The 11,857-nt window shown below is 38.0% G+C and overlaps 1 protein-coding gene across 2 annotated transcripts; it reads left to right on the top strand.

Annotated features, from left to right (window-relative positions):
* Positions 1-731: 731 nt before the first annotated feature.
* Positions 732-10,872, top strand: LOC137182570 (probable E3 ubiquitin-protein ligase HERC4). Of its 2 annotated transcripts, none has more exons than XM_067588872.1 (23): positions 732-1,143; positions 1,295-1,415; positions 1,607-1,683; positions 2,201-2,422; positions 2,691-2,782; positions 3,134-3,264; positions 3,924-4,048; positions 4,160-4,236; positions 4,355-4,473; positions 4,598-4,657; positions 4,748-4,853; positions 4,968-5,163; positions 5,694-5,842; positions 5,966-6,082; positions 6,275-6,370; positions 7,069-7,224; positions 7,330-7,470; positions 7,681-7,850; positions 7,996-8,059; positions 8,176-8,246; positions 8,406-8,589; positions 9,133-9,235; positions 9,618-10,872. In XM_067588872.1, exons 1-23 carry the CDS (start codon positions 957-959, stop codon positions 9,833-9,835), a joined length of 2,982 nt encoding a protein of 993 aa, XP_067444973.1. In that variant the 5' UTR covers positions 732-956; the 3' UTR covers positions 9,836-10,872. The 2 variants fall into 2 exon arrangements, with proteins under 2 accessions (XP_067444973.1, XP_067444972.1); XM_067588871.1 differs by having other exon boundaries at positions 4,352-4,473.
* The last annotated feature ends 985 nt before the right edge of the window (positions 10,873-11,857 follow it).

Raw genomic sequence — 11,857 nt, 5'->3', positions numbered from 1 at the left:
ATACACTATCCTCATCCAATCCTGAACCCTCTCAACAATCCAAATAAAACAATTTTTATACTGTTCAAACAGCATGGTCTTTGTTAGTGAAATGAAGCTTCAGTCGTCTTTCAATGTTACAGTCTTTTTAGTGCCAAAGTCCCTCTTTTTGTTATTATACTTCCACCGCAGCTCAACAGGGAAACACTGTCTGAGGAAACACAAAGAGGGAATTTGATGCAAAAAAGACTGTAAATGTGTCAGATATCCACTTGATATGATCTAACTCAGACTGCTGAAGCCTCATATAAGCTTCACATCAACTTTTAAATGCATTTTTGCACAATTTGATATTAGCCCCCATCACTACAAACCTCTTTCAGTGTTCATTTGGGCACCTGACTGTTGTTTTAAGACACACACAAAAATTGTGAACCTGTCCTTTTAAAAGACGGTGACAGTCAGTGTTGTGTTTCCCCCCAAATGACCAAAAAATCAGTTAATACCAGCTTTAATAATAAACTTGTGTTATGTTATAGGTTGGAGAACATAATCTCCTGTAAAGGTAGAGTAGCACTGATCATATTTATAACCTCCATTGTATAAAGTTGTGAGGGATAAACAGAGGAAAATAAATCCACATTTCATTTTTCTACATTTCCGTACATTAACTTTTATTTAGGCTATTTCTGTATTTCTACAGTTATTTATTTCTGTAAACTTTCACTTTCGTTTTTCTTTTCACCACCAAGATAATGAATGACCTGCTGCATCCGTGTGTCAGTGTGACCCACTGGGTGTGTTGTTTTCGTTACGTCGTGTGTGTGTGTGTGTGTGCGTGCGTGTGTGTTTAGTTAAGTTTTGTTTTCCATTCTTCGCAACAGACTTTGCTCCGTTGACCAATCAAGTTTCGTTTCTGCCTGACAGCGCTGCGTCATATAAGTCAGCAGTGAGTCCTGCGGAGTCACTTCAGCAGCATGTTTTCGTGGGGAGAGGACAGTCAGGAGGGCTTTCGGTTGAGAGACGGCCCCGATGCAGCCGGTGTTCACATCACGGATCTGTCAGCAGGTCACAGTGTTCTCGCTTTTGTCAAGAGAAATGGAACCGCGTTCATCATTCGCATCAACGAGAGCAACGATGGAAGAAGAGTGAGAGGAAAACAGAGTGAGTATCTTTCTCTTCTGTGTCTGTCTGTATTCAACATGTAACATAAACGTTAACTTTTACTTACAAAACTCAGGTAATAAGACGTGTTCTTTGTTGCTTCATTGATCCATGAACACCTGCTGTGTGTCTGTGGCTTGTCTGCTTCCAGAGTTTGTGAAATCCAAGGAGAAGATTCAGGCTGTGAGTTGTGGTGATGATACAGTCACACTGCTGACTAAAACAGGCAGAGTTCTCTGTGTGGACTCAGTTCACACTTCTCCCACTCCCAGGTAAGAAGAAGCAGTTTGAAGTCAGCCAATGAGCCAACTTTGTTTAGCTGTATCATTTTGCTCCTGCTGAGTGCAAAAATTGAGAGAGTTTTTAAATGTGACTTGGTTCATTTAAAAAAAAAAAAAAATTGTAGTCATTTCTCATAAGTAAAGACCAAGGTGTTCATTTCTGCTGGTTTCTGTTCTCTCAGGACCCCGGAAGCTCTGTGTAACATCCCAGTATCTCAGGTTGCTTGTGGGAGCCAGCATTCAGTCGCCCTGACCAGAGGTACAGTAAAGTTTACTGCTGCGAATGTACAAGCTACCTCCATATTACTCCCATAGCAGCTACTGTTCCTGGAGTCCAGACAAAACACTGAAAACGCTGAAATATCCCTAAACATGACAGTCATAGTCAAAAAAACTAAAATCAGATCAAGGAAGCTGTGCTTATATCAGAAAATATTAATTTTGTATTTTTCTTGTAGTGTTGCCTAATATTCAGTTGATATATATAAGTTTGTATCCCACAGCTACATATTGTAAACAATTTTATTAATTGTTAGGAAGGAAGTATACAAAGTTGACCAGATGGAGAAAAAACACCTCAGCCAATGTTGACACAAAGTTGACTCAGAGTTCAGTATTGACTGAGACGAAGGCAAAGTCCACGATAATAGTGATGCTAATAAAATATGTTAATACAGCACTAAAAAATACAGTGATTAGACAGTAGTTTGCAAAAGACAAACATGTCAGGAAAGAATTGGAGAAAGCTGCTTACAGTCATGGTGATGTCCCCACAGATGGTCAGGTGTATACATGGGGCCAGGACTCCAGCGGCCAGCTGGGTCTGGGAAAGAGGGAGCTCGGCGCCAATTCACCCCAACACCTCCGATCTCTGTCAGCGATCCCCCTGGTCCAGATCGCTGCAGGGGGGGAGCAGAGCTTCGCCCTCTCTGTGTCTGGAGGTGTGTTCAGCTGGGGCAGAAACAACTGTGGACAGCTCGGACTGGGAGACACTACAGGTACTGAACCAAAACATGAATTTTCTTAATGCAGTGATTGGTACTTTGTATATTTGCATTGTGTTATTACATAATTGTTAGTGTAACATTGAAATATAGACTTAAGTATGAGTTATATGTTTATTTATCCTGTTTTTTTATGTATATTCAAAGGTATGTTTTATGAGCACTAAAATATGATGTCATGATACATTTATATGTATGTAATATATAAAATATATATTGTGTCTTTGATATGCAAATCTGAATTTTGATATCTTTTCTATAGACAGACACACACCAACCCTTGTTCATCACCTGAACATGAAGAAAACTATTCACATTTCCTGTGGAAAGGATCACACTGTCATTTTAACAAAGGTGAGTTAAAAAAAAGCTTTCCAACACTGTAACCTACAGTACTAGATTTTACTGCTGCAAAAAACTATGAGGGCAAACAGATTTAACTCAATCTCCAAATGAATCTCCAAATCAATGACAGTCAAATTCAACAGGCATGGCTGGATTGTATCAGGAGCAATTCTGTATTAGCAAAAAAAAATGCAAAACTGATCATTTTTTACATAAGACAGCTCTGTTGTGTATCTGCCAGATTTTAACAGTATTTTTAATTGTTTTACTTCTTTTATGTCTTTTACGTCTTTTATGCTTATTTGTAATATGTAAGTTCCTGCAGGACTTTAAACTATGGTTGTCTGTTTGCTTCCTCAGGATGGTGTAGTGTTTACATTTGGCTCCGGTCAGTATGGACAGCTTGGGCACAACTCATTCAGTGATGAGCTACGTCCTCGGCTTGTTGCAGAGCTCTGGGGGGCAAAGGTCATCAAGATTGCATGTGGACGGTACGTAACAATTATACACTTTTTACTCTAATACAGTCATGCTGAGCCAGTTCGGCTCATTGCTGATGCAATTCCAGGATAATTTGAGTTTTTAAACATCCTCCATTTATAACTCTGTATATATATATATATATATATATATATGTGTGTGTGTGTGTGTGTGTGTGTTTTAAATCAGTTTACAGGCCTCTCAGGCTCAGTCTCAAATGACACAGAAAACAATCATGGTGACTCTGGAGAAAGCCAAACAAAGTTTTCAGAGCTGCATGAGAATGCTACTCAATGTCAGACTATAAACTTTTTGAAAGACGTCACTGAGAACATCACAGGAGCTGAGAGGAGACAGGAAGTAAAATATTTGAGTACAACTTTCAGCTGCTGGCTCATATTCTCAGGCTGTTGCTGTCCACCTTCCTTCTGTTGATCATCAACAGTAGAGAGATTATTTCACATTGTACCTTGTAATATACAAGATTTGACTCAGAATTTCACTGACAAATAATTAATATGAGAGAACAAAATATAATTGTCTTTTAAAACAACAGGGATGTCTGCAGGTAAATCCTGACTTGTAAATGTACTCACTGAAATATTGGAGAAGGCTTATAAGCTGCAGAACCTCTAAAAATGTCTTTGTTGTGTATTGTCTTCTCAATCAGACATCACACATTAGTGATGACAGACTCCAAGAGAGTCTACTCCTTTGGTTGTGGAGAGCAAGGGCAGCTGGGACATGGAGAGGAGAGTCATCCATCTGTGCCGCTGCCTGTTCAACTGCCACAGGGTAACTTCATCTGTGTTATCGTACCTATAGTACAATAACCAAACTGAATAGTAAGAATGAAGTTCACTTACTTCAATGATAGATTACATTTTTACTCTATCGTTATTCCAGATGCCACTGATGTTCCTCAAATTCTGAACATCTACGCAGGAGGAAACTGTTCATTTGCAACATGCTCTTTTAATGAGGTACCAGCAATAATACATACATTACATCATGATGGTGGAAAGTGTAACAATAAGGTTACACTGATGATTTATATGTGTTAAGTCACTTTTTCAATAACTCAACTTGTTTCTTCAGCAGGAAGTTCATGAGGGGTCAAACAGTGACACTATGAACAACGTAACACAGCACTGTCTTGATGCTATGATTGACAAATGGACCTCTGAACACAATTCAAAGTCATGGAAGAAGATAAAGCAGTAAGTATAATGCAGTAGAAGTTATTTTTCTCAATATACGATTGGTTTGTTGAATAGCTGATGTTTCAACTGTTATGATGAAACTGCACTATTCTTATTGACTGATTATATCAAACCCTCACAGGGAAATCAAAAGGATGTTTTCCTCTGCATCCTGTTTGAATCGAAGCTTCCTTGACCGAAGGTAAACACCGTCTGCATATGATCATCACTTTTTTATATCTGGTGAATTATTACATTTACACGTACTTTTTTGTCATCCTTGTCTTCTTAGCAATGATAAGCATTTCCAGACCTCACAAAAGCACTCCGGCTTGAACTTGTCAGTTGCGCAGCTTGCTTTCCAGCAACTGGTAGAGCAGGATGATGTTTGGGCTCGGGTATGTGACTAAAATGTGTCTATGTATGTTCAGTATCTGATCAGAAATTAACAATGCAGACAAAACCTTTCAGTTCACTCCACCCAGTTATTATATTGTTATTTTTCTCAACAGGTAGAGGCTGCTATCACACAGTTGATTCCTTCCCTTGAAGAGAACCCAGTGGGAGTGGAGGGGCTGAGGATCTATCTGCTTCTCATTGAGCTTCTGCATGTGATCCAAAAACACAACCAGCAACACAGCACAAACCTCGCTGAGGCACTTGCTGCTGCCATAGTACGACTGTCTGCTGACAACCGCCAGGTCATAGGTACTGTCACTTGCACTCTGTGTGATCTTGTGTGTCCACAAAAAACTTCACATCGAATCTTCTTCATTTAGCAGACCCAAGTGCAGCAATGGTGGAAGAAGTACTTGGATCATTAAAGTAAAATTACCAATACCACAATCTAAAAGTACTCTGTTACAAGTCCCTCATTCTAAATCCTACTAAAGTTGAAGTGAAGAATTACTGTCAACAAAATGTTCTTAGTAAAAGTACTCGTTCTGCAGAAAAATGGCCTCTGTGACTGACATATTATTAGATTGCTAACACTGATGTATCAATGTGTAAGTAGTGGTTGAGGTCAACGTGTGGCTAGTTTTAAAGTCCAACTGAAATCACATTTAATGATCCCTTTTGCTGTCAAAAAAATGTCACAGGTTTTATATTCATCAATGTATTCAATGATTATAATCTGAGACTACAGTGGCACACTCCAGAAGTCATATACATGATAAGTAAGTTATGAAAATCACACTGACATTAATGTTTACAAATGTTTTTGTTGTCTTCTGCAGTGGACAGTTGGTGCTCACAGTCCTCCTCCACCGTGATTAAATATGTCGAAGTGTGGAGGCAGACCCTCTCAGTGATCCTGTCCTTTGATCCTGCTCCTTGCAACTCTGGAGTCAAAAACCTGCTACTGGTCCTCCAATACATGTACAATGTTAGTATCATTTGTCTTATTTGTTTCCTGTGAACTTCAAACTAAACACAAAAAATCTTTCTGTTTTGTTTCTGGTTTGTATGTTTCACTAACGAACAAGACCTTAATATACATGTTTTAAAGGCCAACAACAGGACTGCAGGTTGTCAGAGGATCCCAGATGAAACTTTTTGTTTGGAGATTAACGAAGCATTTCTTCAAGAGGATGTGAAGCTTTGGCGTTCAGTGTCAAAAAACAAGGTAAGATAAAATAACATTGATAAAAAATAGTTTGAACCCGATCAGGTCATTCCCTCACCTCTCAATGTTTCTGTCACTTTTCATATTGTGTTCATTTGTGCGAAAAACCCTGAATTTTGCAAGAAAAAAAAAAAAGATGCATGCTCATCAAAAATACAGTTTGGTAAAGTAAATTACTGATCTTTTTTTCAGGATGTGAATCAGCCACTGATCCTTTGTAACTTCCCATTCGTGATGGATCTGAAATCAAAGATAATAGCTTTCGACATCAATGCCGATTGGACTCAGGTAACTATTTTTGAACTGTTCCTTGTCAAAACTAATCCATGCAAACAATTCCCACGTTCATCAAGAAGTCTCAAATAAATCTACTTTTGTCAGTGTATAATTTGTTTCCTGTAACGGCAACAAAATGGCAACATTTCAAACCTGATGGATAAAACAGGTTTGATAAAACACATTATTTAATTCATTTTAAAGCTGCACTAATCAATATTTGTATATATTAACACTCACTCTCACTGCTCTCATCAACCCCATCTCTAGCTCCTGTAGGCAGCAATTTTCTGTGAAAAAGCTAAAAAAAACCCATCCTGCCCAGCACCAAATGAAAGACAGACAAAGCTAGCGACAACATAGTGGAGCATTTAGCAGATAAATAGACAGATCTTCCCCTCATGAGTTGGAGGAGAATCAGAGAATCAGAGCTAAAGGAAAGGAAATAATGGATTTTCAACATGACTCCAAATGAATGTTAATGTTGTTCTGTATCTGCTGGATGTGTAAATAGGCAAAGGTTTACTTACATCCTAACAACTTCATAAGGTGATAATATGTCAGCATTATATTTAAAGCTTGTTGTGCTGGCCCCAAGTGGTAGAAAAAACAATTAATGCATAAAAATGCGTTGCAGCACAATGATGTATCTACAATAGAAGTGCAAGGAAATTGACTTTTTAGAAACTGCATTTTGATTGGTATTATAGATGGAACACCAGCAGGTGGTTTGGACGGTCTTTGGATGGGTTCCTCAGGCAAATCCTCAGTTCTTTGAACTGAAGCTGAAGCGTGCGTCACTTTTGGAAGGCACTTTCAAACAACTGGCTGCTGCTCATCCCAGTGCCCTCAAGAAGCCACTCGTGGTAAATAGTTTGTTTTTACCTGATGATTAAAGCACGGTCAAATGATTTTATTTAGTGACTCTTACATAAGCTTCTCTCTAACATGAAGCATTTTATTTATAACAGGTCTATTTTGATGAGGACCCAAACGTCACAGATGTCTACAAAAGAGACTTGTTTCATCACTTGTTTTATAACTTGGTGTCAAGTAAATCTGGGATGTTCATGTTCAATGACTCCAAAACACTGGCATGGTTCCCCTCCAAAGTAAGAGTTTCGATCCTCATACAGAAGTAAAATGTGGTCTAAGGCTTCAGTGTATATAATGGATTTCCTGGTGATGATGATAAGCAATACTAGAACAATATCCAGTTTTAGTTTTGCTGATTCAGTGTTGAGGAACCATTAAAATCATCAACATGAATTCAAGTGAATTCCAGCTGTTTTATTTATTGTGTCCGCTATGTTCAATAACAGGCAACAGAGGAGGACAAGACAAACTTCTTCCTGTTTGGGGTTCTGTGTGGATTGGCCTTGTACAACAAAAGTATCATACACTTACCCTTCCCACTGGCTCTGTTCAAGAAGCTGCTCGATGTAGAGCCTTCACTGGAGGATATGTTAGAGTTCAGCCCAAGTGTTGGAAAGTATGTGGAAATTCTTCTTACTTTTATAATACAATTTTGTGGTTTTACATAGTGATGCCTGAAATGTCATAATATATTGTAAATACTGTACAGTGAATAACAGTCTTTCAATATAAGTCAGTTTTTTGTTTTATTCTGTTTTAAGGAGTCTGCAGCACGTCTTAGACTATGAAGACGATGTCCTAGAAGACCTTTACATGGAGTTTTTGGTTGGTGTTTCACTCTGAAAGATGGAAGATAACCTGTCTCATGTATCTTTCTTACAGTATTCTAAAGGCTTTGCAGTGATATCACTAACCTCTTCTCTTTCATTGTTGATTAACAGATTGTCTGGGATGGGGCACAGGTTGACCTTGATCCCCAAAATCCTAAAAAGCCAGTGACAAGTCACAATAAGTAAGACTTTAAAAATATTGTAATAATGAATATGTATATATTTATATAATAAATATCAAAATCTGTACTACCAAGCTAAATTGTGTATGTGACCTGCATTCAGAGCAGTTCTGTCTCAGAGAAATGTTTGTTCAGTTAAAACTTTAACTTTCTAAACAGGAAGGAGTTTGTGGATGCCTATGTGAATTATGCCTTCAACACGTCAGTGGAGGGTGTGTTCCAGGAGTTCAGGCGAGGCTTCTTCCAGGTGTGTGACCGACATATGGTGAAGCTGTTCAAGCCAAATGAGTTGCAGGGCATGCTGGTGGGCCAAGACGTCTATGACTGGGCAAAGCTGAAACAGGTACAGTCCATAACAAGAGCTCCTCCTATTTAAATGTGCTCTGCAACACGCAACTGATTTACATATCTTAAAGCTGCAATGCAGGACTTTTGTCTCCCTCTTCTGGCAGTAAGAGTAATTACAAAAACACCGTCAACAAGTGCTTACGTCACAGGCTCCGCTGTAGCCTGCTCCGTTGCTACTGTTGTGGCTGTAAAACAGTGGATAGATTGTTTTGAATATCACATAACTCCTGTGAAATGACTCGTTTTACTATCAGAATTTGATAGTGAAACTAGTGTGGATGCTCTGCCCATAGAGTATGTGCAGTATGCATTCATCCGGCCAGCACAGGAATGTCAAAGCCGAAACCAGATTAAAAACTCTGTATACTGTGAAATACAGAGAGATTGATCTGCTGGTGATAGGCTTAATCAGCATTGTGTGAACTCGTTTGGCAAAGGTTAATTTGTTAATTTATATGTAAAAGTTCTGCACTGCAGGTTTCCTGTGCTTGATATTACCATGTCAAACATTGTAACCTTCTTTTTTAAATTTAATTAGAACACAGTTTATGAGTGGGATTATCATGGCGGCCACCCCAACATACTGATGTTTTGGGAGGTTTTTGATGAACTGACTGAAGACCAGAGGAAAGATTTCCTTTGTAAGTATTGTACCTAAAGTTGTCAGCTTTTAATTGTGGAAGCTTTTAACCAAACAAAGAACCATTTTGCAACCACACACTGTATGTCTTAAATTATTCAATTTTTTCAAAGGCATATTTTAACAGTAATCTCACAACAAATATCATACTGCTTTATAGTTAGTCAAGTGAACTCACTGAATACAAAATAGAAACTATGGCAAAGTTTCGGTGTGATTATTTAAGCTTCCATACACACTAACATTTCATTGTAGTGAGATTATAACAAAACAATTGCTGCAGTCGTGTAAATACCTTAACACAGATATTTTAGTCTAGTTAAGTTCAATAAGTCCATAATTGAAGTAAGTACCATATCTCTGACTTCATGGGTGTTCTTCAGGGTTCCTGACTGGTTTTAGGAGGGCTCCTTTTCTTGGAATGGACCAGATCCAGATGAAAATTCGAGTTAAGCAAGTCCAGGACAGCTCCAGCGATCAGCTCTTCCCTCAGTCACTCACATGTCACTCTATCCTGTATCTGCCCTTATACTCAACCAAGGAGATCATGCGAGACAAGCTGACAGAGGCCGTGGTAACAAAGAGAGGATTCTCAGAGTGATGGCACAGATCATCAGCTGCTGGACAGGAGCGTGTACTATATCTGTGCTGGGGTGGGCTTGATTTTAATCATCTTTCCTGCACTAACTCAGCTTAGAAAAAACTCACTGTACTGAATGCATATGACTTATATTTTACAAGTGCACCTTTAAAAGGGTGACCAAAGAACATTTGGAGTCATTCCCCCTTAAACTGAAAGCACTTTTCTATGTGATTTTTTTGTTGTTGTTTTGAAAATATAATTTGCTATAATTTAACTGAAGTTATTTATGCATATATCATGAGTTTTACATATTCTCAGGGACAAAGTTCATTTTTGTGATTATTCATTGGTCAAGTTGCATTAAACAGAAATAGTATATATAGTATATATATAATAGTATATTTTCCAGCTTATTAGGAGCACTTTACTTATTCTAATGCAATGGTAAATTTTAAGTTTACAGTTTATTTTTGTGGTTGTGTTGAATTGTATTATATGGGTCTATGAAAAGGGGTAAATGGAGTTGGACGAAACATTGCATTATTATGGTTACTGTATGTCTTAATCAGTTGCCTTCTTGAGGAATGTTCTAAATTTGTTTAAGTCATATTGCACCCCTTTCCTCCTGGGTGCCATTGTTTTACCATGATTGTATTGCATATTTTGTTTGTATTTAATGTAACAATGTTCTTGAGACAAAAGGCTTAGTTTAAAATTAGATTTGTAACATGTAAAATATGTCATTTGAAATTGTTGTAGCAATACGATAATGATAATAAGATAATGACTTCTGTTGTGATTTGGTGCTATATAAATAAAATTGACTTGACAATAGAAAATGCTTTTTCCATCTGTCATTTGCTAGTTTCATTTTACTAAAGTTCACTGAGCTTTGTCTGCTTGGTGTTGCTATTGTCAATATCATGCTATTGTAATATAATGTATGCAGTGTGAAAGCATGTCTGGTTGGTAAAATGAACGTAGACAGATTTACTTCACACTACATGTCTGTACACTACTGTATATGATAGAAGAAACTACACTAAATAAAATGTTAAGTTTGTGACCATTAGTAGTGCTATGAAGCAATGTTTTACGAGTGGGTCCCTGTTCTGTTTGTATTGTGTATGCGCACGGGGGCGCATATGCATATTCACACTGTTCCACTGATTAACAGTTGGTCGTGGTAACACACCAAGAAACAAATCAGTGTGCCAACAAAAGGCAGTGAAGAAAAAGCTATTAACACATGGATGTAAACAAATCAACATTAACATATTAGAAAAAAGCGGTTTTGCAAATGTTTTATGAGAAGTGAAATGGCAAACATTTATGACATTTATGTAAATGCTTTCATCTAAAGTCTTTAACAGTGTTTCTGCTGCTCATTCACACTCAAATTCACACACACACACACACACACACACACACGCAGACAGGAGGAGTCGGGAATCAAACCACCAACCCTCCGATTAGTGGATGACACGTTCTCCATCGAACATGTTTGTTAGACCTTGAGGACACACATTTTTGGTGAGAAACACTGAATGTAAACATACCTTTTGTTTTTTCACAAGAATATATATGAATATGAGAATAGTCTCTTTAAAGGGGACATATACTTTTTGTGGTTTTCTGTTATTTATAGACTGTTATAATGTTGGATGTCTACATTAAATACGGTCAAAGTAACATATGTAGAAATGCTCCCTGCAAGGCAAAAGTCAGGGCTTCAACTGCTCTGAACACTTAGTTTGTGGTCTTTGCTACCTTGCTGACGAGTTGCCCAAACACAGCCGTCCATTCCTTAGCCGTGGTTGCGAAGGTTGTTTCATGTATTGTTTGCATTGTCCACTCATATTTCAGATCAGATTTTGGCTCAAACATGTATGGATGTATTTGAGAAGCTGATATTTCAAGTAAAGAAGGAGAAAAAAGCAATGAAATCCAACTACTATAGTTTGTTTCAGTAGCCTCCTGAACCAACCAGTCAGAACAGAGTGGGCTCATCGGGAGGGGGTCCTTAAAGAGACAGGAGCT

The sequence above is a fragment of the Thunnus thynnus genome, chromosome 5, assembly GCF_963924715.1.
Source record: "Thunnus thynnus chromosome 5, fThuThy2.1, whole genome shotgun sequence".
Taxonomy (NCBI): Eukaryota; Metazoa; Chordata; class Actinopteri; order Scombriformes; family Scombridae; genus Thunnus; species Thunnus thynnus.
The sequence above is the reverse complement of the archived record's forward strand: the minus strand, read 5'-3'. Positions and strand labels throughout refer to the sequence as shown.

Coding starts and splice junctions, on each gene's coding strand:
- LOC137182570 (XM_067588871.1), top strand. CDS start 957: ATGTTTTCGTGGGGAGAGGACAGTCAGGAGGGCTTTCGGTTGAGAGAC. Junction 3,265..3,923: donor ATCAAGATTGCATGTGGACG/GTACGTAACAAT, acceptor CTTCTCAATCAG/ACATCACACATTAGTGATGA. Junction 4,854..4,967: donor AGGATGATGTTTGGGCTCGG/GTATGTGACTAA, acceptor TTTTCTCAACAG/GTAGAGGCTGCTATCACACA.